The sequence below is a fragment of the Neophocaena asiaeorientalis genome, unplaced genomic scaffold (assembly GCF_003031525.2).
Source record: "Neophocaena asiaeorientalis asiaeorientalis breed wild unplaced genomic scaffold, Neophocaena_asiaeorientalis_V1.1 scaffold149, whole genome shotgun sequence".
Classification (NCBI taxonomy): Eukaryota; Metazoa; Chordata; class Mammalia; order Artiodactyla; family Phocoenidae; genus Neophocaena; species Neophocaena asiaeorientalis.
Genome location: NW_020174442.1, coordinates 5,076,066 through 5,098,957, shown reverse-complemented (window position 1 = coordinate 5,098,957; position 22,892 = coordinate 5,076,066). Strand labels below are relative to the sequence as shown.

Sequence of the window (22,892 nt, the reverse complement as noted above, 5' to 3'; positions counted from 1 at the left end):
CGGGTGGTGGTGGTGGTGTGTTGAATTGGGCTATTGGGATTGACATGTATACACTAATGTGTATAAAATGGATGACTAATGAGAACCTGCTGTATAAAAAAAAGTGATCAAATGTATTTTATTGGAAAGAAGCAAAAATAGACCATATTTACTGTCTAAAAAAAAATATATATATATTTTGATCTTTAATAAAAAAATCAACAGAAATTAAAAATTCACCTTTGACCTTACTCAAAGCTAGATCCCTCTCCTGAGTTAACTACTGGTTTATTATGTAGCTTTTAAAGACCTTTTCTAATGCATTCATATGCTTCTGAATGTTTGAAATATTAAATATTTTTTTGCTTTATTGAGGTGGGTCTTTCCATATGTATGGATACTATATGTATTTGTGGAAATTGTTGAACACAGTTTTACTCTGTCTCAGATTGTATTTTAATCAAGGCGAAACGTTGAAATATTATAAAGAACAATGCTTGGAATACCAAAAAAAAAAAAGTTGACACCAAGATTTATAAATTTGGAATTGGGGCCTAGTGATATTTTAATAACTTAAATATTTTTTGTTGTTGCTTTTTTTTTTTTTAATTAGGAGCCCATGAAATCCAGAGCACCACAACTACATTTGGAATACAGATTCTACAAGCAGTTAGGATCTGGAGGTAAAGTCTTATATTAATTTTTTAATTTGTAATAAAACGGATTGTCATGATAAGAACTCTGTGGTTTCAAAGAATAGTATGTTAAATTTAGTTAATATTAATCACTTCTTAAGGCAATGCTTAGTAGATATTTTCTTACTACAGTCTTCCCTTTTTATTCTAAATATGACATTTTTGGAGCTTTTTGTGTTGGTACTAATATAAATAGAGAACATTGTAAAAAAATTTAATTTGAGAATATAAGGTGCATATAGTTTCCAGGTGCTTAGCCTTTTTGGTGGTATTATAGTTATTGAAATGATTTATGACATGGTGGTAGGCTGAAAAATGGCTGCATAAAAAATATCCATATCATAATCCCTGGAATCTGTAAATGTTACCTTATAGTAAAGGCTTCACAGGTATGATTAAGTTAAGGATCTTGAGATCAGGAGGTTATTCTGGGTTATCTGGGTGGCCCCTAAATGCAGTCACAAATGTCCTTGTAAAAGAGAGTCAGAAGAACCATTAACGTACACAGAAGAAGAAAAGGCAAAGTGGCTACAGAGGCCAAGATTGGAGTGATATAGCCATAAGCCAAGGAATGCTGGCAGCCATGAAAACCTGGTATAGGATTGTCCTATAGAACCTCCTTGATTCAGCCTGTTGAAACTGATTTCAAATGTTTGGCCTCCAGAACTGTGAGAAATAAATTTTTGTTATTTTAAGCTACAGGTGTGTAGTAATTACAGGGGCTGTAGGAAATTAATACAGGTATATTTTTACATAAACTCTAAATCTAAGTGAGAATGGATATTTTGTGCCATTGGGAAAAACTAATGAGAAAATTTCCCATTTTTCGTTGCATTTACTTTATGTTAATGTTTCTCTCAACTCCACTTTTTCTGTTCACTACTATTCTAACTGTAATGATTTTATACATACAGTTTCTTATCAAGTAGGGATATTTTGTTTCCCCAGATTTAATAAAATGGAATTTTTTGATGTGTTTTTTGTAAGCACATGTTTACATTCTACTTGGTAGAGTTGTACATTTTTTAATACATTATCAATTTTGCATTCTTTTTTTTTCTAAGAGCATACTTTCGAATGAGTAGTCATTGTGGGGACAATAAGTTGACATTTCGTAATGTTTTATCATTATAAACGTTCTATAATGCATGTTTAAGTCTGATACAGGCCTCCAGGACTTATCAAAATTATCACTGACAACTGAGATATAAATGATAAGGGGACACAATTATATGTGAAACCATACATATTAGTTAGGACTGGCAAGTGACAGAAAGCCCTAAGAAGCTAAGTGGAAAAAAAAAAAAAAAGGAGTTATTGACTTATGTACTGTAAATTCAGGGAAAGGACTTATCTATAAGACATTGCAGTACTGTCATCAGGGACATTGTTGAGTTTGTCTTTATGCTCTGCCTTTTTGTGTGTGTGTAAGCTTTTTTCTCTGATTGGCCCTTCTTATGAGATGGCAAAGGTGCTTACCAACAGCCCAGCTTAGCAATTTTAAAAGTATCTGTTAACTAAAAATTTCAGCAAAAGTTCTAGGACTGAACCTTACTGTCTTATTTTGTGTCTAATGATTTAATCACTGAATTTGATTGCCCAGACTTACTCATCTCAGGCACTACCTGTGAAGTTCAGGGACTGAGAATGGGGAGAGGTGTTGTCTAATGGGAAATTGAGGTGTTAACAGAAGAAGGAAGATTGGATGCTGGGGAGATGAAAATAAGAGATCTATCTACTTAAGTCGTAAAACTATCATTTGGAAAAATAGGATTGAATACTTTAATTGGATAAGAACGAATAAGTTAATTTGGAGTTTAGGGAGTCATTGAATTGAATACCATGGTGCACTTACTTTTATTATTATATTCTTTACTTTTTTTAACTTTAAAATTTATGTCAGGGATAGTGATAATAAAGTGGAACATACATCTGTTAGCACTTGAATGCCAAAGGGCTGTTGTGCCCCATGACTCCAGGGACTGTCATTTAGTCTGCATATATAAGGGTGCGTACTCCAGGGCATAGCACTTACATAAATTGAAATATGAGTGTTATTGCTTGAAGGTGTGTGTAATGGTGGCTCTGAAACTCTGACAGGTGTGTGTAGTTTTGAGTGTTTCACATGAATCGTGAATTTTAGTTACTTGTTAGTGTTTTTATCGATCATGAATTTTAAAAACATTTTTGCGTACTCATGTGAGCTTTATAGAAAAACAAGAGTGTTTAATTGTTTTGAGGAGAGACTGATGACTTAAAAATTATTTGATTTTGGAATTGCTACTTGAAAGGATTGTATTTTCAGACTGCTCTTAATCATAAGTGGGGCATTCATAGTAATTTAATCTATAATTCTTTTATGATATTGTAAGTTTCATTTAAGTAGCAACTTGCTTGTTAGTGTTCTCTTTAAAAATAGATATACTGGGCTTCCCTGGTGACGCAGTGGTTAAGAATTCACCTGCCAGTGCAGGGGACATGGGTTTGAGCCCTGGTCCGGGAAGATGCCACATGCTGCGGAGCAACTAAGCCCGTGTGCCGCAACTACTGAGCCCGCACTCTAGAGCCTGTGCTCTGCAACAAGAGAAGCCACCGCCATGAGAAGCCCGCGCAGCACAACAAAGAGTAGCCCCCGCTCTCCGCAACTAAAGAAAGCCCGCGCACAGCAATGAAGACCCAGTGCAGCCAAAAATAAATTTAAAAAATAGATATATTTAATCAATATTCAGAATATATAAAGAAGTCCTAAAACTCAACAGCAAAAATACAAACGATCCAACTTTAAAGTGGGCACAGAACTTGAATAGACATTTTTCTAAAGAAGATAGATATACAAATAGCCAATAAGCACATGAAAAGATGCTGAATATCACAAATCACTAGGAAAATGTAAGTCAAAACCACAAAGACATACCACTTCACACCCATTAGGGTGGCTGTTATTAACTAAATAAAGGAAAGCAAACCGAAAACCAGTAAACAGCTAGTGTTGGTGTGAATATGGAGAAATTGGAATCTTTGTGCATTACTGGTGGGAATGTGGATTGCTGCAGCTGCTGTGGAAAACAGTACGACTGTTCGTCAAAAAATTAAACATAGAATTACCATTTGATTCAGCAGTTCCACTTCTAATTATATGCATAAAAGAACTGAAAGCAGGGACTTAAACAGATAGTTGTACACCCATGTTCATAGCAGTGTGATTTGCAATAGCCAAAAGGTGGAAACAACTTTGAACGGATATACAAAGTGTGGTTTTATACATAGAAGGGAATATTATTCAGCCCTAAAAAGGAAGGAAATTCTGACACGTGCTACAGTATAGAGGAACCTTGAGAACGTTATGCTAAATGAAGTAAGCTAGTCACAAAAGGACAAATGCTGTGTGATTTCACACTTTGAGATACCCAGAGTAGTCAGATTCATAGAGACGGAATTCAGAATGGTGGTTGCCAGGGGCTGAGAGGAGAGGGGAGTGGGAAAATATTGTTTAATGGGTATAGAGTTTCAGTCTGGGATGATGAAAGAGTTCTGGAGGTGGATAGTGGTGGTGGTTGCACGACAATGTGACTATACGTGATGCCACTGAACTGTACATTTAAAAATGGTTAAAATGATAAATTTTCTATTATGTATATTTTGCCACAGCAGAAACAAATTAAAACAGATTTATTTAGAATTATTTACTGAAATATCTGTGAAATAATAGACAGTTTATCTAGTTCTACTCTCTAGGTTTTGATTCTCCTGTAAGTCTTTCTCCTTATCTAACCTCCCTGGCAGTATCCCACTTTTCTCTCTTATTTGTTCACTGAATCTGTTACATATATACAGTAGGACTGTGCAGCTTTACTGCAGTGTGCGTATGAGGGTTGACTCCTTATATTATTTATAGCTTTCCATAGGATTATTGTTTTATACTTTATCACTTTCTCTGATAGCAAAAATTTAATGTTTCAAATGGTCTTGTTTTGTAATACCCACTCAGCATTTATTGAGTAAAATGAAGATCTAGATTTGGGAGTCATCAACACATAGGTGGTTTTTAAAGCTAAGGGAATGGATGAGGTCTCCCATAGGAGAGTTTAGAGAGTGTCAAGAGAAGAGGAACATAGGCAAAACCATGATGACCACTGCATTGGGTAGGAATAAATTTGACTGTCAGTATCAAAAATCATGACAGCAGTAGCTTAAACAAGTAAAGCAATGTTATGTGAGGAAAAATAAACAAGGAGTCCTGAAGTAGACAATTGTAGGATTGATATGGCTACACAGAAGTAAGGAATCAGGCTCGCTCTAGCTTCTTCCTTCTGTTTTTCGTACGTGGCTTTCATTTTTATGATTCTGGATTTTTTTGTAACAGGAGGGAGGAAGGAAAGGATGAGATTACCATCTATATAAGGATAATTTCCAATTCTTTATCCCAGCCTTCATTCTTAAAATCTAGTCATACATGTATGTCTCTACTAGAATCAGCAATTCTATATACCCAGAATTTTTCTCCCTATCTTCTTTCCCCTTACTTTTCCAATGATTTCTCTCTCTTCCAAAAGACCTGTTTGTTTTTCTGGATTATCTTGTTCCATTAGTGGCTCACCCATTCAAGCTGAAAGTGTTAGTCACCTTTAATTTTGACTTTTTGGGATAATCATCAAAAAGGTCCGTCAGTTATGTCTCTTAAGAGATCTGTTGACTTCATTCTCTTCTCCCAGTCTTCATTGTCACCTATTTTTTGAATTGGGCTTCTTTTTGTGCATCTCACTTCCTTCTTCCCTACATTCCTCTTAGAGACTTGTCATTTAGTATAAAGTTCACATTTCTTTCTCTTTCTATTCGACCCACTTTTTAGTTGCACTAAACTTAGTGTTCTCTGAATAGATCTTATTATTTTCATATATCCGTATTCTTCTTTCTGGAATGTCTTTCTTTCTCGATGAATTTCTTCTTTCTTCAGTCCCCAAAGTATCTCCTCTTTTGCAGTACATTTTCTGGTATCTCTTTCATTCCACAAAAAGCTTCTTCTTTGACTTGAAATTATTTTGAATACATCTTCATTTTCTTTCATCATACCATATTATATTTATATTTGCTTATGTCTCTCTCCTCCATTAAAATTTGAACTCTTTGAGGGCAGTGAGAATCATCTTTTTATCCTTGAAACTGAGCAGAATGATTGACAATTGTAAGCCCTTGGTAAATGGTTGAAATGGTAAATTCTTTAATGAGAATAATAGACTGTTTTCTATCATCAGGTGTGAAGGTGCAGTACATAATCTCCAATATTTCCTATAGCTTTTTAGCTTTTGTGATTGTATGTTTAAAGTTTGATATATTAATATTATGTAAAATCATATTATTACATTTTGAGTTTATTCCACTTTTGACAAATAAACATAACCATGTAATTTCAAAAATTTATTTATTTTAATGTCATTTGTATCACTGTATGATTAGGTAAATTTAGAGATCCAGAAATAGAAGGAAAAAAAGTCAGTGATGAGTAATTTTTAGATGATCAGAAATGATAAACCAAGGGCATATGCAGGTAATTATTAAATTAACTGACTGTACAATTCAGCTGCCTAAAAATAATCACTTTCTAGAGAAGCATGGGTTTTAATTATTAGAATTAATTCAGTTTTTTTTTAATCTACTTGAAAAATAGTTTAGTTGAATTGTTGATATGATACTTCATGAAAATGCATGGGACATATTTTGCAATGTATGGGGAAAAGTGTTTTGAAGATCTGTGATTCCGAATAATGCTTCTGTGTCTTAAATTATTTCCTTGACATCAGATGGTTTATATAGGCCATATTGACCTAATTTGCAATCATTTATTCCTTGGAATTTCTTTATCAGCTGATACTTCATCACAGAAAGTCAAATAACCTTTTTTTTTCTGTCATAAATTACTATTCTTGGAAGATCTCTAACTATGGAAATGATGTTAAATATACTATTTGAGACTGTGCATATGTTAAATTATTAAATAATTTTTTCTCAAGTGAGTGGCTTGTCTTTTTTTTTTTTAACATCTCTATTGGAGTATAATAGCTTTACAATGGTGTGTTAGTTTCTGCTTTATAACAAAGTGAATCAGTTATACATATGTCCCCATATCTCTTCCCTCTTGCATCTCCCTCCCTCCCAACCTCCCTATCCCACCGCTGTAGGTGGTCACAAAGCACTGAGCTGATCTCCCTGTGCTGTGCGGCCGCTTCCCACTAGCTAGCTATTTTACGTTTGGTAGTGTATATGTGTCCATGCCACTCTCTCACTTTGTCCCAGCTTACCCTTCCCCCTTCCCGTATCCTCAAGTCCATTCTCTAGTAGGTCTGCATCTTTATTCCCATCTTGCCCCTAGGTTCTTCTGACCATTATTTTTTTTCCTTTTAGATTCCTTATATATGTGTTAGCATACGGTATTTGTTTTTCTCTTTCGGACTCACTTCACTCTGTATGACAGTCTCTAGGTCCATCCACCTCACTACAAATAACTCAGTTTTGTTCCTTTTTATGGCTGAGTAATATTCCATTGTATATATGTGCTGCATCTTCTTTATCCATTCATCTGTTGATGGACACTTAGGTTGCTTCCATGTCCTGCTATTGTAAATAGAGCTGCAATGAACATTTTGGTACATGACTCTTTTTGAATTATGGTTTTCTCAGGGTATCTGCCCAGTAGTGGGATTGCTGGGTTGTATGGTAGTTCTATTTTTAGTTTTTTAAGGAACCTCCATACTATTCTCTAGTGTCTGTATCAATTTACATTCCCACCAGCAGTGCAAGAGGGTTCCCTTTTCGACACACCCTCTCCAGCATTTATTGTTTGTAGATTTTTTGATGATGGCCATTCTGACCGGTGTGAGATGATATCTCATTGTAGTTTTGATTTGCATTTCTCTTATGATTAATGATGTTGAGCATTCTTTCATGTGTTTGTTGGCAATCTGTATATCTTCTTTGGAGAAATGTCTATTTATGTCTTCTGCCCATTTTTGGATTGGGTTGTTTGTTTTTTTGATATTGAGCTGCATGAGTTGCTTGTATGTTTTGGAGATGAATCCTTTGTCAGTTGCTTCATTTGCAAATATTTTCTCCCATCTGAGGGTTGTCTTTTCGTCTTGTTTATGGTTTCCTTTGCTGTGCAAAAGCTTTGAAGTTTTATTAGGTCCCATTTATTTTTGTTTTTATTTCTATTTCTCTAGGAGGTGAGTCAAAAAGGATCTTGCTGTGATTTAAGTCAGAGTGTTCTGCCTATGTTTTCCTCTAAGAGTTTGATGGTGTCTGGCCTTACATTTAGGTCTTTAATCCATTTTGAGTTTATTTTTGTGTATAAAGATATGGAACGCTTCACGAATTTGCATGTCATCCTTGCGCAGGGGCCATGCTGATCTTCTCTGTATCGTTCCAATTTTAGTATATGTGCTGCCGAAGTGAGCACGGCTTGACTTTTTGATGTTGCCTGAACTCTGTAGTTCTAAAGAATAATTTGATAATAGCAGCAGTGGCTGTTTCTAAGATTAACACTTGTCATAGTATTGCCTTCTAAGAATTAGAAAAACTTCTCTTCATTCTTTATACTGACCCTTCTGCCTTCTTGGTTTATGTCTTGTTTATTGGTGTATTTAGCCCTGTCTCCTAGCTAAGTGGGCTTTGGTGATTCCATATTGTATGAACACTTTATCATACTGTTCACTTTTGAGAAAGGTTGTAGGTAATAGTATAAGCCTTTAAACATGGGTATATGCATTAAATAATTTCTAAAATTTCTTTTATTCATTAAGTTGGCAGATTAGAGTTTCTCTGACCATGTTTTAAGAACTTAAGAAATTCTGCTCTTTCTGTATATCTTATAAGTGTCTTTTTGAGAAAAAAGAAAGAAAATATTGTTAAAACCATGAAAGTTAAGTGAATAAAATAATGAGAACATTACCTGTTATATTTTGGTTTTAACAAAAATAATGAAGAATACTATACAGGTGAGATGGTGGTTAGTGTAAACTTATTTCAGCCTAAATAACCAACAGTTTATATAGCAGCTTCTTAGACTTCCTTTTTCTGTATTAGCTTAAGTGCATTTAGAAGACATCTTAAGTGAATGTAATATTTCTGTCTCTTTTTAGAGGCCTTTCTGTATGGGAATTTCTATAAGTTATGCATTGTGAAACTTTTACTAATTTATATGTGAATATGTATATTGGTACTGTTGGATAGAAGTGTACAACATTTTTCTGTTAAATTTGTAGTTTATGGAGAATGTGTGTGTTTAAAGAATGCTATGCATTATCAATATAAGAAAGAAAGGTTAACCGATAGTGATTTCAATTTGGTTTATATGGTCCAGGTATTAGGACAGTTTATGTTGTGTGGTAATTATACTATTAATACTTTCAGTGATTAATTAATAGACAGTAATCTTACATAAAAAACAGACCTTATTTTTGAATAGGGTATAACTAAATGGTGATGAAGGACTTAATTTTCTGAAATACAGCATCATTTTTGTAATTCCGTATGTAATCATAAGAAGTATAAAGCCATGAAAAATAATATGATTTCATGTTTTATTTTTGATTTAAATATAAAGAAGCGTATTGTGAGAAGAACAGATTTGTAAGCTTGCAGATTGGGGGTAAAAATGGTAAGAGAGAATCCATTTTTTCTTAACTGTTTATGCCTAAAGAGGATAGAAACTGAATAATATATAATATATAATATTTATTCAGTATTCCATATATTATAATAAACATTACTTGTTTGTAGGTGATGTTACTTTTTAATGTCCTTTGAAATTAAGACTAATTTTTAAATGTGTAAATAGAATTGTCACTGAAAGGACTCTTCTGTTTTACAGTGGGGTGGCTTTTCCTTTTATTTGGGGTTAATTGCTAGAATATTACTAAATGTGGGTGATGTGGTATTTTAATGGAATGACTGTTACCAAGTTTGGAACTCATTGCACCTGTTTGTTCATATCAGGGCTTCCTAATTGGACAGAACAGTAATTCTCAAACTTTTGGGTCTCGTAATCCTTTTAGACTCCTAAAACTTTTTGAGGATCCTAGAGGGCTTTTGTTATTGTGGGTTATAGCTATGGATATTTACCATATGAGAAATTAAAACAAATATAAAAATATTGCTGTATTCATTTTAAAATAACAACAATAGTATTTTAAAATCACAACTAGCGCTATTTTCCAAATTTGAGAAAAGTGGCCTTGTTTTACATGTTGTGCACATCTCCTTAATGTCTGGCTTAATAAAAAACAATGGATTCTGCCTTCAATCCATTGCCATATCACATTCACGTAGCCTCTGGAAAACTTGACTTTCACTTGTGAGAGAATGAGAGTGAAAAAGATAAATAACATCTTGGTGTTATTATAAAAATAATTTTGATGTCACTGCCCTCCTGAAAGTGTCTCATGGACCACCTCCTCCTGTCCCTAAGTGTCTCTGGACCATGTGTTGAGAACTGCTGAGCTAGAAGTATAAGCATTTGTGCTAAAGGTTAAGAATGCCTGAAAGCAAAACCTCCTTGGAAAAGAACATAGCCTGTGTGATAATTCTGTACTTAGTATTTCTAATCAGATTTTAGTTTTTCTTTTTTTTTTTTAATGGTCTTAGTTGCAGTACATGGGGTCTTCCATTGCGGTGTGCAGGCTTCTCTCTAGTTGTGGCGCATGGGCTCTGTAGTGTGGTACTTGGGCTCTCTAGCTGTGGTGTACAGGCTTAGTTGCCCCGCAGCATGTGGGATCTTTGTTCCCCGACCAGGGATCGACCAGCGTCCCCTACATTGCAAGATGGATTCTTAACCACTGGACCACCAGGGAAGTCCCAGATTTTAGTTTTTCTTGATCAAATCTGTAGAGTTTAAATTTCCTGTTAAGACTGTTAATACTGTTGTTCTAATCCTTCCTACATGAACAATACTGGACCTGAAAATGGAAAGAAACATCATGATAATATTTCTTTTAATAACATGCTTAACGGTTGCCCACCTATAAGGAACTGAAGTACCAAGCAGTATTGACAGTATTAGGCATCCAAGTGTTATTTTCTGACTTTAATTAATTAATGTTGTTTTGTCACGTAAGTGGAATGCTGAAATATAAAATGAAGTGTTCAATTAAATTAATTTTGGGAGAGTGATGGTGAGATTGTATTTTCATATAATGTGTGAATTTTGTATTCTTGCCCATTCTTGAGCTTTTCTGGGGAAAAAATATACTTGTCTTGAATATTGGGGATGCTGATAAGCATCACTGAAAATTAGTGATGTTTGAAGCTATCAGACTAACTTTCATCAACTCACCATCAATGACTTTTTATAGTAGTCTCAAAAATACTCTTAGAACAATTGGAATTGGGTGGAGTAAAAGTTTATAGTTGAAAATTCACTGGGTGTAAGAACAAATAAAAAAGCTTGCTTTTGCCCATGAGTTGGATTGCATTCGTGCAGTTCAGTAGCCAAAAACTTTGATCAAGAGACACAGCTGGTAACTTAAAACATTCATTACTCTTTGTTCTCAGCCTTCTTTCTGAGTCTCTCTTCTTTCTTGCCCTCTTGGCCTTCACCTCTCCCACTTTGAAAAACCCCTTTCTTGTGTATCATATTTATATTGATGTGGTTGTTTTGTTTGGTGTTTGCTTAGGGTACTCCTCAGCCCCTGTTTGTTAGTTGCAACTTTTCCTAACTCATAACAATTTAATTTGTTTGCTCAGTGTTAGAAAACTGCCCAGACTTGTCCTGGGAAATGAAATTTTAGTTTGGTCTTTACAGTGTTTGCTTTATATTCTTGATTTAAAAAAAAAATATATGACTCTTGATCCTATACTTCAATGATAAAATATGTGTTGAAATACATTAGTAGTTATGTAAGAAGTTTTTGCATTCATTGACTCATAAAACAATATGTATCTCAAAGAGTCAGAGTGAAATCGTCTTTTTTTTCACCAAAGATCTGTGCTGAGTCATGTTTTAAGGTAAAATTATGTTGCGTGATAAAGCTGAGGTATTTTTATTTGGATTTGAGACTAAATGTCTGTTTAATTTACTCAGTGAAATGTAATGCTGTTTATGGAATTTAGCCATCTTGGGTAAGGTAGAGATAGATATTTTTGAGACACTTTGAAACCATTAAAGAAAGGAAGTTTTGAAGAAAATTGAAGCAGTTCTCATTTGTCCCTTTATTGATCTTTTTCTTGGTGTTATTTTAGAAACCCAAAGTTATATTATGTGTATAGCTTGATTGAATGTACATGTTAGGTACACAGTAATTCTCTCAACAATGAGTTGGCTTATATGAAATACAGCAGATCAGATTTACTTATGCTTACATCTCTTCAACTCTGAGAAATTCTGTGTGAATAATTATGAATTTTGAGTCATGCTTAATAGATAAGTTTGAAAAGAGGAGACTTGAAGGTTGGGTAGAAGGAAAAGTTGGCAATTTGGATAGCAGAACTGGTAGAAAAATTTGAAATGCAGCCTTAGAAAAGCTCAAACAGTAAGGCAGAGTAAATCTGAGCCTTAGAATGGATCCATTTCTTCTGTTAAGGACGTATGGTAGGAAGGGAGAGGAAGCCAAAATTATTTTATAGGGTGACAGAGTCTGAATAGTACACAGTTGACCTTTGAACAGTGTGGGTTTGAACAGTGTGGGTTCACTTATACATGGATTTTTTTCAATAGTAAATACTACAGTACTATACAATATAAGGTTGGTTGAATCCGAGGATCTGGAACCACAGACACAGAGGAACTGAAATATGTATATGGAGGGCTGACTATAAGTTATACATGGATTTTTGACTGCATGGAGGGTCACTGCCCCTAACTCCTGTGTTTTTCAAGGGTCAACTCTACTTTGCTTAATTCTGAGTAGCTCCACAATGAAGTTAATAGTAAAGAGTAGAAGTAAGGCTCTGTAACTTTAAATATTAGGGAGAGTATTTGAGAAATACTTGCTCAGTTATAGTTAATACTTGGATTAAATAAATGTGGTCTAAATCTTTTTCCAATTCAAGTTTTTCTTTGTAGTCCCAGAATAATATTTTTAAGTTTTGTAAGTTTCAGGTGTGCCGCATTATAATTTGACATCTGTACAGGCATACCTTGTTTCATTGTGCTTTGCTTTATTGTGCTTCACAGATTTTTTTTTTTTTTTTTACAAATTGAAAGTTTATGGCAACCCTACAATGAGCAAGTCTTCAATGCCATTTTTCCGACAGCATCTGCTCACACCTTGTCTCTGTGTCACATTTTGGTAATATCTACAGTATTTCAAACTTTTCCATTATTATTATATTTGTTACAGTGATCTGTGATCAGTGATCTTTGATGTTACTACTATGACTCACTGAAGGGTCAGATGATGGTTAGCATTTTTAGCCATAAAGTGTTTTTAAGGTATTAATAAGGTATGTACATGGTATTTTTAGACAATGCTACTGTACACTTAATAGACTACAGTATAGTATAAATAAAACTTTGGTATGCACCAGGAAACCAAAAAATTCATCTGACTTTATTTCGGTATTCCCTTTATTGTGGTGGTGTGGAACTGAACCCAAAATATCTCCTAAATATGCCTGTACACACTACAAAGTGATCATCAGCACGTTTCTAGTTACCATCCATCACCATACAGCTGACCCCCTTTACCCATTTCACCCATTCCACCCAACTCCCTTTCCCTTTGGTAAACACTAATCTGATCTCTGTATCTTTGAGTTTGTTTTTGTTTTATTTTGTTTGTTCATTTGTTTTTTTACGTTCCACACGAGTGAAATTTTACGGTATTTGTCTTTCTTAACTTACATCACTTAACATAAAACTTTCAGGGTCCATCCATGTTGTCGCAAATGGCAGGATTGGATTTAATTCTTTTTTTGTGGTGGGGTAGTTTTCCTTTGTGTATGTGTACCACATTTTCTTTATCCATTCATGCACCCATGGACACTTAGGTTATTTCCATATCTTGACCGTTGTAAATAATGCTGCAATAAACGTAGGGGTTCATATATCTTTTCAAATTGTTTTTGTGTTCTTCAGATAATACCTAGAAGCAGAATAGCTGGGTCAGATGGGAGTTCTATTCTTAATTTTTTGAGGAATCTCTATACTGTTTTCCATGGTGGCTGCACCAATTTTCAGTCCCACCAACAGTGTACAAGGGTTTCCTTTTCTCCACATCTTCTCCAATATTCATAATTTTTTTCTTTTTGCTAATAGCCATTCTGACAGGTGTGAGGTGATGTCTCATTGTGGTTTTGATTTGCATTTCCCTCATAATTAGTGATGTTGAACATCTTTTCATGTACCTTTTGGCCATCTGTATGTCTTCTTTAGAAAAATGTCTATTCATTAAAAAATGTCCATTTTTAAATCAACTTGTTTGTTTTTGAGTTGTATGTGTTCTTTATATATTTTGGATAATAATCCCTTATTGGATTTACAAATATCTTCTCCCACTCAGTAGGTTGCCTTTTTGTTTTGATGATGGTTCCCTTCACTGTGCAGAAACTTTTTAGTTTGATGTAGTCCCATTTGTTCATTTTTACTTTTGTTTCCCTTACTTTTGGAATTACAGCCACAAAAATATCTCTAAAACTCATATAAATGAAGTTACCTCCTATGTTTTCTTCTAGGAGTTTTATGGTTTCAGGTCTTACATTTAGGTCTTTAATCCATTTTGAGTTAATTTTTGTGTGTGATGTGAGATAGTGGTCTAGTTTGATTCTTTTGGCTGTAGCTGTCCAGTTTTCCCAGCACCATTTATTGAAGAGACTGTTCTTTCTCCATGTATGTTCTTTGCTCCTGTGTTGTCAATTAATTGCCCATATATTTGTGGTTTTATTTCTGGACTCTCAGTTCTGTTCCATTGATCTGTGTGTCTGTTTTTGTGTGAGTTCCGTACTGTTTTGATTACTGTAGTTTTGTAGTGTACAGTTGACCCTTGAACATTATGGAGGTTAGGGTTACCACTCTCTATGCAGTTGCAAATTCATGTATAACTTATAGTTGGCCCTTGGTATACAGAGTTCCTCCATATCCATGGTTCTGCATTCTTGGATTAAACCAACCTTGGATTGTGTAGTACTCTATCTAGTATTTGTTATTGAAAAAAATCCGTGGGTAAGTGCATTTCAAACATGTGCTGTTTAAAGGTTTGCTGTAGTTTGAAATCAGGGAGCATGATAACCTCCAACTTTGTTCTTCTTTCTCAGGATTGTTTTGGCTATTTGGTGTGTTTTGTGGTTCCATACAAATTTTAAGATTGTTTTAGTCATGTGAAATATGCCATTGGAATTTTGATAGGGATTGCATTGAATCTATAGATTGCTTTGGGTAGTATAGACATTCTAACAATATAAATTCTTTCAGTCCATAAGCATGAAATATCTTTCCATTCATTTGTGTCTTCTTTGATTTCTTTCATCCGTGTCTTAAAGTTTTCAGTGTATAGGTCTTTCACCTCCTTGGTTAAATTTATTGCTAGGTATTTTATTCTTTTTTATGTAGTGGTAAACGGGATTTTCTTAATTTCTGTTTCTGATAGTTCATTCTTAGTGTATAGAAAAACCACAGACTTCAGTATATTGATTTTGTATCCTGTGACTTTACTGAATTCATTTATTTGTTTGAACAGGTTTTATTTGTGGCATCATTAGAACTTTGTATATATAGTATCATGTCATCTGCAAATAGTGACAGTTTTACTTCTTTCTTTCTGATTTGGATCACTTTTATTAATTTTTCTTGTCTAATTGCTATGGCTAGGATTTCCAGTACTGTGTTGAATAGAAGTGGTGAGAGTGGGTATCCTTCTCTTATTCCTGATCATCACTGAGTATGTTAGCTGTGGCTTTGTCATACATGGCCTTTATTAGGTTGAAGTATGTTCACTCCATACCCACTTGGTTGAGAATTTTTATCATAAATGGATGTTGAATTTTGTCAAATGCTTTTTCTGCATCTAATGAGATGATCATGTGATTTTTATCCTTCATTTTGTTAATATATGGTATCATGTTGATTGATTTGCAGATGTTGAATATTCTTGCATCCTTGGAATAAATCCTACTTGATCATGGTGTATGATTTTTTTAATGTATTGCTTGATTTGGTTTGCTCATATTTTGTTGAGGGCTTTTCCATTTTTGTTCATCAAGGATATTGGCCTGTAATTTTCTTTTATGGTGTCCTTGTCTGGTTTTGGTATCAGCATAATGGTAGCTTCATAAAATGTGTTTGGAAGGTGTTCTTCCTCTTTAATTTTTTGGAAGAGTTTGAGAAGGAGTTTGACAAGGATTGGTATTCTGTGAATGTTTTGTATAATTTGCCAGCGAAGCCATCTGATCCCAGACTTCTGTTTGTTGGGAGCTTTCAATTATAGTTTCAGTCTCCTTACTAGTAATTGTTCTATTCAAATTTTCTATTTCTTCTTGATTCAGTCTTGGAAGCTTGGATGTTTCTAGGAATTTTCTGGTTTTTTCTAGGTTGTCTAATTTGTTGGTGTAGAATTGTTCATAGGAGTACCTTATGATATTTTGTATTTCTGTGGTATCAGTTGTAATTTCTCCTCTTTCATTCTGATTTTATTTGTTTGAGTCCCCTCTTTTTCTTTTTCTGGGGGGGTTTAGTCTAGCTAACGATTTGTCAATTTTGGTTATCTTTTCAAAGAACTAGCTCTTAGGTTCATTGATCTTTTCTGTTGTTTTTTAAATGTCTATTTCATTTATTTCCACTCAGATCTTTATTATTTCCTTTCTTCGAATGTGGAGCTTCATTTATTCTTTTTATGTTTTCTTTATGTGTAAATTTAGATTATTTATTTTGGATTTTTCTCGTTTCTTGAGGTAGGCCTATATTGCTATGGTCTTTCTTCTTTGAACTGCTTTTGCTGCATCTCATGGATTTTGGTACATTATATCTCTGCTTTCATTTGTCTCTAGGTATTTTTTTGATTTCTTTAGTGACCTATTGGTTGTTTGGTAGCATGTTGTTTAATTTCCACGTTTCTGTGGTTTTTACTATTTTCTTTTTGTGATTGATATTTAGTTTCATAGTATTGTGGCCAGAGAATATGCTTGATATGATTTCAGCCTTTCTGAATTTATATTGAGACTTTTTTTGTGACCTAATATATGATCTATCCTGGAGAATGTTTCATGTGCACTTGAAAAGAATGTATATTTTGGTGCTTTTGGATGGAATGTTCTGTATGTTAAGTCCGTGTGATCTAATGTGTGATTTAAGTTTGATGTTTTCTTTTTAATTTTTTTTCTGGATGATCTATCCATTGATGTAAGAAGGGTGTTAAAGTCCTCTGCTATTATTGTTTTGCTTTCAATTTCTCCCTTTAAGTCTGTTAATATTTGTGTTGTATATCTTAGTGCTCCTCTACTGGATGCGTATACATTTATAAATGTTGTATCTTCTTGCTGGATTGACACCTTTATCATTATGTTTGCCCTTGTTGTCTTTTAATATAGTCTTTGTTTTAAAGTCTGTTTTGTCTGATATGAGTATAGCTACTCCAACTTTCTTTTTATTTACATTTGCATTGAAATTTTTTCCATTCCTTCACTTTCAGTCTGTGTGAGTCCTTTCTCCTGAAGTAAGTCTTGTGTAGGCAGCATATAGATGGATCTGTTTTTTTGTTTTTTTTTTTTAATTTAAACAGTCCCTCACTGTCTTTTTCTTGGCTATTTTAGTCCACTTGAAGTAGTTATTGATAAGTATGTACTTGTCATTGTGTTGTTTTCTAGTTGTTTTTGTAGTTCCTCTCTGTTCCTTTCTTCTCTTTCCCTCTTCCTTCGTGTTTTGGTGGTTTTCTTCAGTGTTATATTTAAATTTCTTTCCATTTTCTTTTGTATATTTACTGTAAGTTTTTTTCCCTGTTACTGTAAAGTTCATATATAGCATCCTATGTAAGTAGTAGCCTGTTTTAAGCTGGTAGCAAATTAAATTTGAACACATTCCAAAGCTTTATCTTTTTACTACTCCAGGCCCCTGCCCCAGTGTTTTATACTTTTGATGATACATTTTACCTCTTAATTTTATGCATCCCTTAACTAACTATTGGAATTTAATTTAAATTTACCACTTCTTGTCTTTAAACCATCATGTTTGCTTTATAAGTGATTGATCCACTACCTTTATTATATATTTACCTTTTCCAGAAAGATTTTTTACTTGCATGTGTTTTCTTATTATTAATTAGTGCTTTTTCTTTTCAGCTTAAGAAATCTCTTAAATATTTCTTGTAGGGCCAGTTTTGTGGTGATGAACTCCTTTAAGCTTTTGTTTATCTGGGAAACTCTTGATCCCTTCTTCAATTCTGAATGATAAATTTGCTAGGTGGAGAATTCTTGTTGGGGGTTTTTTCCTTTTAGCACTTTGAATAGGTTATGCCACTCACTACTGGCCTGTAAAGTTTCTGCTGAAAAATCTGCTGATAGTCTTATGGAGTTTACGTTGTATGTAACAAGTTGGTTTTCTCTCGCTGCTTTTAGGATCTTCTCTTTATCCTGAACTTATACCATTTTAATTATAATGTGTCTTGGTGTATGTCTATTTGGGTTAATCTTTTTTGGAACTCTCTGGGATTCCTGGACCTGGATATTTGTTTCCTTCCCCAGATTAGAGAAATTTTTGGCCATATTTCTTCAGATAGTTTTTCTGGCCCCTTTTCTCTCTCTTCTTCTTCTGGGATCCATATAATGCAAATGTTATTTTGCTTGATGCTGTCTCAATGGTTTCTTAAATTAATTTCACTTTTTAAAATTCTACTTTTCATTTTGCTTCTCTGTCTGGATGAGTTCAGTTGTTTTGTCTTGCAGCTCACTGATGGATTCTTCTACTTCATCCAGTCTACTGTTGAACTCTTCTAGTATATTTTTCAATTGAGTTATAACCTCTTTGGTACTTTCCTATATTTCAATCCCTGTTGAAGCTCTCACTGTATTCATCCATTCTCCTCCTGAGTTTGGTGAACATCTTTATGACCAAGAAGTGACAAACTAAAGAGTGGAAATGGGTTATTAAGAGATTGCTAAATTAAGAGCATAGAAGTTAGCACTTTCAGTGGAATAGAGGGGGGAAAGCATTGTAGAAATATTTTTTAAAACTCAGTAGTTGAGAGCTATTGGTAAGTCTTAATTGCATCTCTAGGCTCTTGATGTATATAGCATACTAAAATCAGTATTTCAGAGTTGAATAAATGTTAGAGTCTCTCATCCACTATTTCTAAGCCTTTTATCTGTTTTTACTTATAATGGGGGTAGATATGACTCAAATATGATATGAGTGGCTCTAGTAAGAAGATAATGATTCTCAGTGGCAGGGGGAAGTGTGTGTGTGTGTGTGTGTGTGTGGTGTGGGGTGGTACAGGGTGGTGATGTGTACACATGGGGGCGTATGAGAATCTCTATTTTGGGGGAGGAGACCATGTACACAATTTGAACTTGTCTCCTTCCCCTACCCCTGTCATGATTATATTATCTTACCTTCCTATCTTCAGCTGTTCTGCTGCCTTTCTCATACTCACATTTTAGAAAAACTGGTCTTATCTAAACTACTAATATAGATAAACTGAAGTCAGCTTGAGAGGTTGAATAGTTAGTATTAAGCCAAACTAAGAACCTAGCTATCCTGGCTTCTAGTTCAATGTTTTGTTTTGCCCATGCAATAATTATTATGCAAAATGATAAAATAAACAACAGAGTGAAATTATGTTTTCCATACTCTTTATTTTAAAAAGGATGGGAAGGTTTTAGTATATTTTAGAAAGATTTTTTCCTTTCTAAAATCATTACACAAAACAAAACAAAAAATACTCATAAGTAAAACTGAGACGTTTAAGATGGAAGTTGTTCATTTCCTCATAACGAATAAATAGATACAATGGTAAGATAAAATGATCCCCTATTATATGTTAGTTTATTGGGAGTCTGTTCTAAAAATAAAATACGGATGATTTTTATGTATTTAGACTTTATATTTGGAGTTTGTATTATTTTGTGTTGTTGCATAATGATTTATTTAGTAATTAGTGACATAGAGTAAGAGACTTTATTATCTCCCAATTTCTATTGGTCATGAGTCCAGGCATAGCTTAGCTTTGTCCTTTGTTGAGGGTCTTTCCAGGCTTAAATCAAGGTGTAAGCTTGGACTGCAATCTTTTCTGAGCCTCTGAGTCCTTTTCCAAGCTCACTGGTTATTTCTAGAATTCAGTTCCTCATGGCTGTGTGATGAGGCTCTCAGTTCCTAGGGTCTGCCCACCATTTCCTGGCATGTGGCCCTCTTCCACAACATAGTAGTTTGTGTCTTTAAGGTCAACAGGAGAACTGCTCTGCTGCTTTGATTATTTCTGACTTCTAGACTTGCTTTTTAAACATCTTACCTGATTAAGTCATGCCCAACAGAATAATCTCCCTTTTGATTAATTTAACCTCCACTAACAGGGATCTTAATTTTGTTACCTTTGCCATATAACATAATCTAATGACAAGAGTGAAATCTGGGAATCTTGCCCACACTTGCGGGGAAAGGATTATATGGGTTGTGTACACCAGAGGATGGAAATCTTGGGGGTTGAACTTAGCATTATGCCTACCACAGGGTTATGAAAGAGTGCAGTAACTCCTTTGTTCAATAAAAATAAGATCTTTCCTATGTGCCAAGCATTTCTGTAGGCCATGGAAATACAAGTCTCAAGGGCACAGTTCCTTTCTATAGTGAGGTTGGTGGAGACCAACAATGAAGCACTGTTTATAATGTAGCTCAGTAATGCACGTTCAGTAGAAGTGTAACCAGGCTACTCTGTGAACATGAAGGAGAAGGTATAGGGAGGGAGGAGGCTGGATCAGGAGAAGTTTATTGTTTGTATGGAAAAAATAAAAATACTGCTGCAGTTCTTGAAGCTACAAAATTATTAAAAAATTGTTTATTGTTATTCTTTTCCTCCAGATGGTATACCTCAAGTTTACTATTTTGGCCCTTGTGGGAAATACAACGCTATGGTGCTGGAACTGCTGGGACCTAGTTTGGAAGATTTGTTTGATTTGTGTGACAGAACATTTTCTCTTAAAACGGTTCTCATGATAGCTATCCAACTGGTAAGTAAAGCAGGATGTTTTGAAGCTGTTTGAACAATTGTGTGGTTCGTTTGTTCACTAATTTACACTGAAAGTTTAAAGTTTTGTGACATTATCTTCCACAGCATTTGACCTAATAAAAATGTCTGCTTTTCATATCATTGTCCTTTTAGGATGACTGTAACTTAAAATAACTGAATCAGGTGTATTTTATTTGTATGAAAAAATTAATATCTTACTACTTCAAGGTCAGAATGCTCAGTTTGAGAATTAAGTTGTTTCCAGCACTCTTTTCAGGTCAAAAATGAATACTTAGAGAAGAGAACCCTCAGAAACATGGGTTTTTAATCTTGGTAATAAATTAAAATGGCCTAGAAAAAGAAGAAACAAACTAATGAGAAAGTCTTATAAATCATTTAAACTTCAGGGAGCCTATGGGGAAATAACTTAAGAGGATAATTTTAAGGCAGTTTTGAAATAAATGCCAGTAAGTGTATGCTGCAGAAGTCTTAAAATTGTTTTTATCTGTTGACTCATTACTTCTACAGATTTATCCAATGGAAGTATTCAGATGTACTTAAAGCATGTTGTGCAAAGACTTCTATAATAAAGTGGGAAACAACCCGAATGCACAGAAATAACAGTGTTAGTTGGATAAATTATTAATAGCCATAAAATAATATGCAGCCACTAAAAAGTGTATATTAAAAGAATGTTTCATGACCTGGAAAATGCTCATAATATATTGTTAATGAGAACTATAGGTCATAGAATAGTATATGTTATATGATCGAAAATTTGTTAACAAACTAAAATGGCTTGAGTGACTGTGTTCACTTACATTGTATTGTCAACCATGAATATCATTAAATGAAGCACTTTTATTATTTGTAATGTTCTGTTTTCTGACAGTTTATACAATAAACATTATTTGAGAATGTGTAAAGCAATGAATAAAAATGTATTATATTATTATTAGAGTTGGATTCCAAAGTTTTCTAGTCTCAAGATCTTTTTAAATGTTTAATACCTAAGGAAAAAAGTAAACAAGTTATAAAAAAGATAACAAAGTGCTCTGTTAATTCTTTTATTTAACAGTCTAGACTCTTTAAGTTTCTTTAGTGTAATTATAAAACTTTCTCCATTATTGAACAGATAAGGAAGAATAAATTGCAACTTTGTGTATATATCTGTTTATATTTTTGAGTTCGAGATTTTGTATTAGTAAAGCTTTTTAATTCTATAAGGTAGCATCATCTGAAAGTGTTGATTTAATCAGGCTTCCTGATAAGAAAGGAATTCATAAAATTCAAGCACTTTCCTATATAAGTGCCCAAAATAGTAAAAAGCAAAGATATTTAATCATAATTGGACATATATTTAAGAGACTATTGAGTGATATCATGTTTCTTTTAAAGGGTTCAAACAATTTCTGATTTTTTCTTCTTAATGTTGTTTTCATTGTAAAAATTGTCTTGCCTCTATCATACTATTTTATGCTAGTCAAAGCCTAAAATAAAATGTATCTTTTTTTTTTTTTGAATCAAGATTTCTCGCATGGAGTATGTCCATTCAAAGAACTTGATATACAGAGATGTGAAGCCTGAGAACTTCTTAATAGGACGACCAGGAAACAAAACCCAGCAAGTTATTCATATTATAGATTTTGGTTTGGCAAAGGAATATATTGATCCAGAGACAAAGAAACACATACCATACAGAGAACATAAGAGCCTTACAGGAACAGCTAGATATATGAGCATAAACACACATTTAGGAAAAGGTATGTGTACCTTTCGTAAGTATGGAAGTTTGAACTCAGTACGCTAATAGTGTGGGTTTTTATTTGTTATTATGATTTAGTTTTTGCAGGTTACAGTCGCTTCTATTGTAATTTTTATTTATCACATCTAACTAGAGTTTACTTTCATTTACATATAGTAAGTCTTTTAAAGTAAGTTGCTTTAAAATAAATGAATGACAGATATCCTTATATTCACTATATCTTTTTTATTTTACTTGAAATGTTCAACTTTGATACACTTAGGGTGATCCACTTAATTATTTCTATTAAAGAATATGAGAGAATACTTAATTTTAACT

The 22,892-nt window shown here is 33.8% G+C and overlaps 1 protein-coding gene and 1 non-coding gene across 11 annotated transcripts in view; one reads left to right on the top strand and one right to left on the bottom strand.

The window, feature by feature from the left end:
* The window catches only part of CSNK1G3 (casein kinase 1 gamma 3), a 128,359-nt gene that overhangs the window by 54,548 nt on the left and 50,919 nt on the right, over positions 1-22,892 (top strand). For all 10 annotated transcript variants that reach the window (XR_003004826.1, XR_003004827.1, XR_003004825.1 and 7 more), the window contains 3 exons: positions 593-662; positions 20,662-20,810; positions 22,338-22,572. Coding sequence is in view for 1 of the 10 variants with exons in the window: in XM_024757144.1 (XP_024612912.1) it covers positions 593-662; positions 20,662-20,810; positions 22,338-22,572 (454 nt within the window). In the remaining 9 variants the exon portion in view is untranslated. The remainder of the gene's footprint in view (positions 1-592; positions 663-20,661; positions 20,811-22,337; positions 22,573-22,892) is intronic.
* Positions 8,018-8,124, bottom strand: LOC112407784 (U6 spliceosomal RNA). Its single transcript, XR_003004831.1, has one exon. It is a non-coding gene; the product is annotated as a U6 spliceosomal RNA (small nuclear RNA).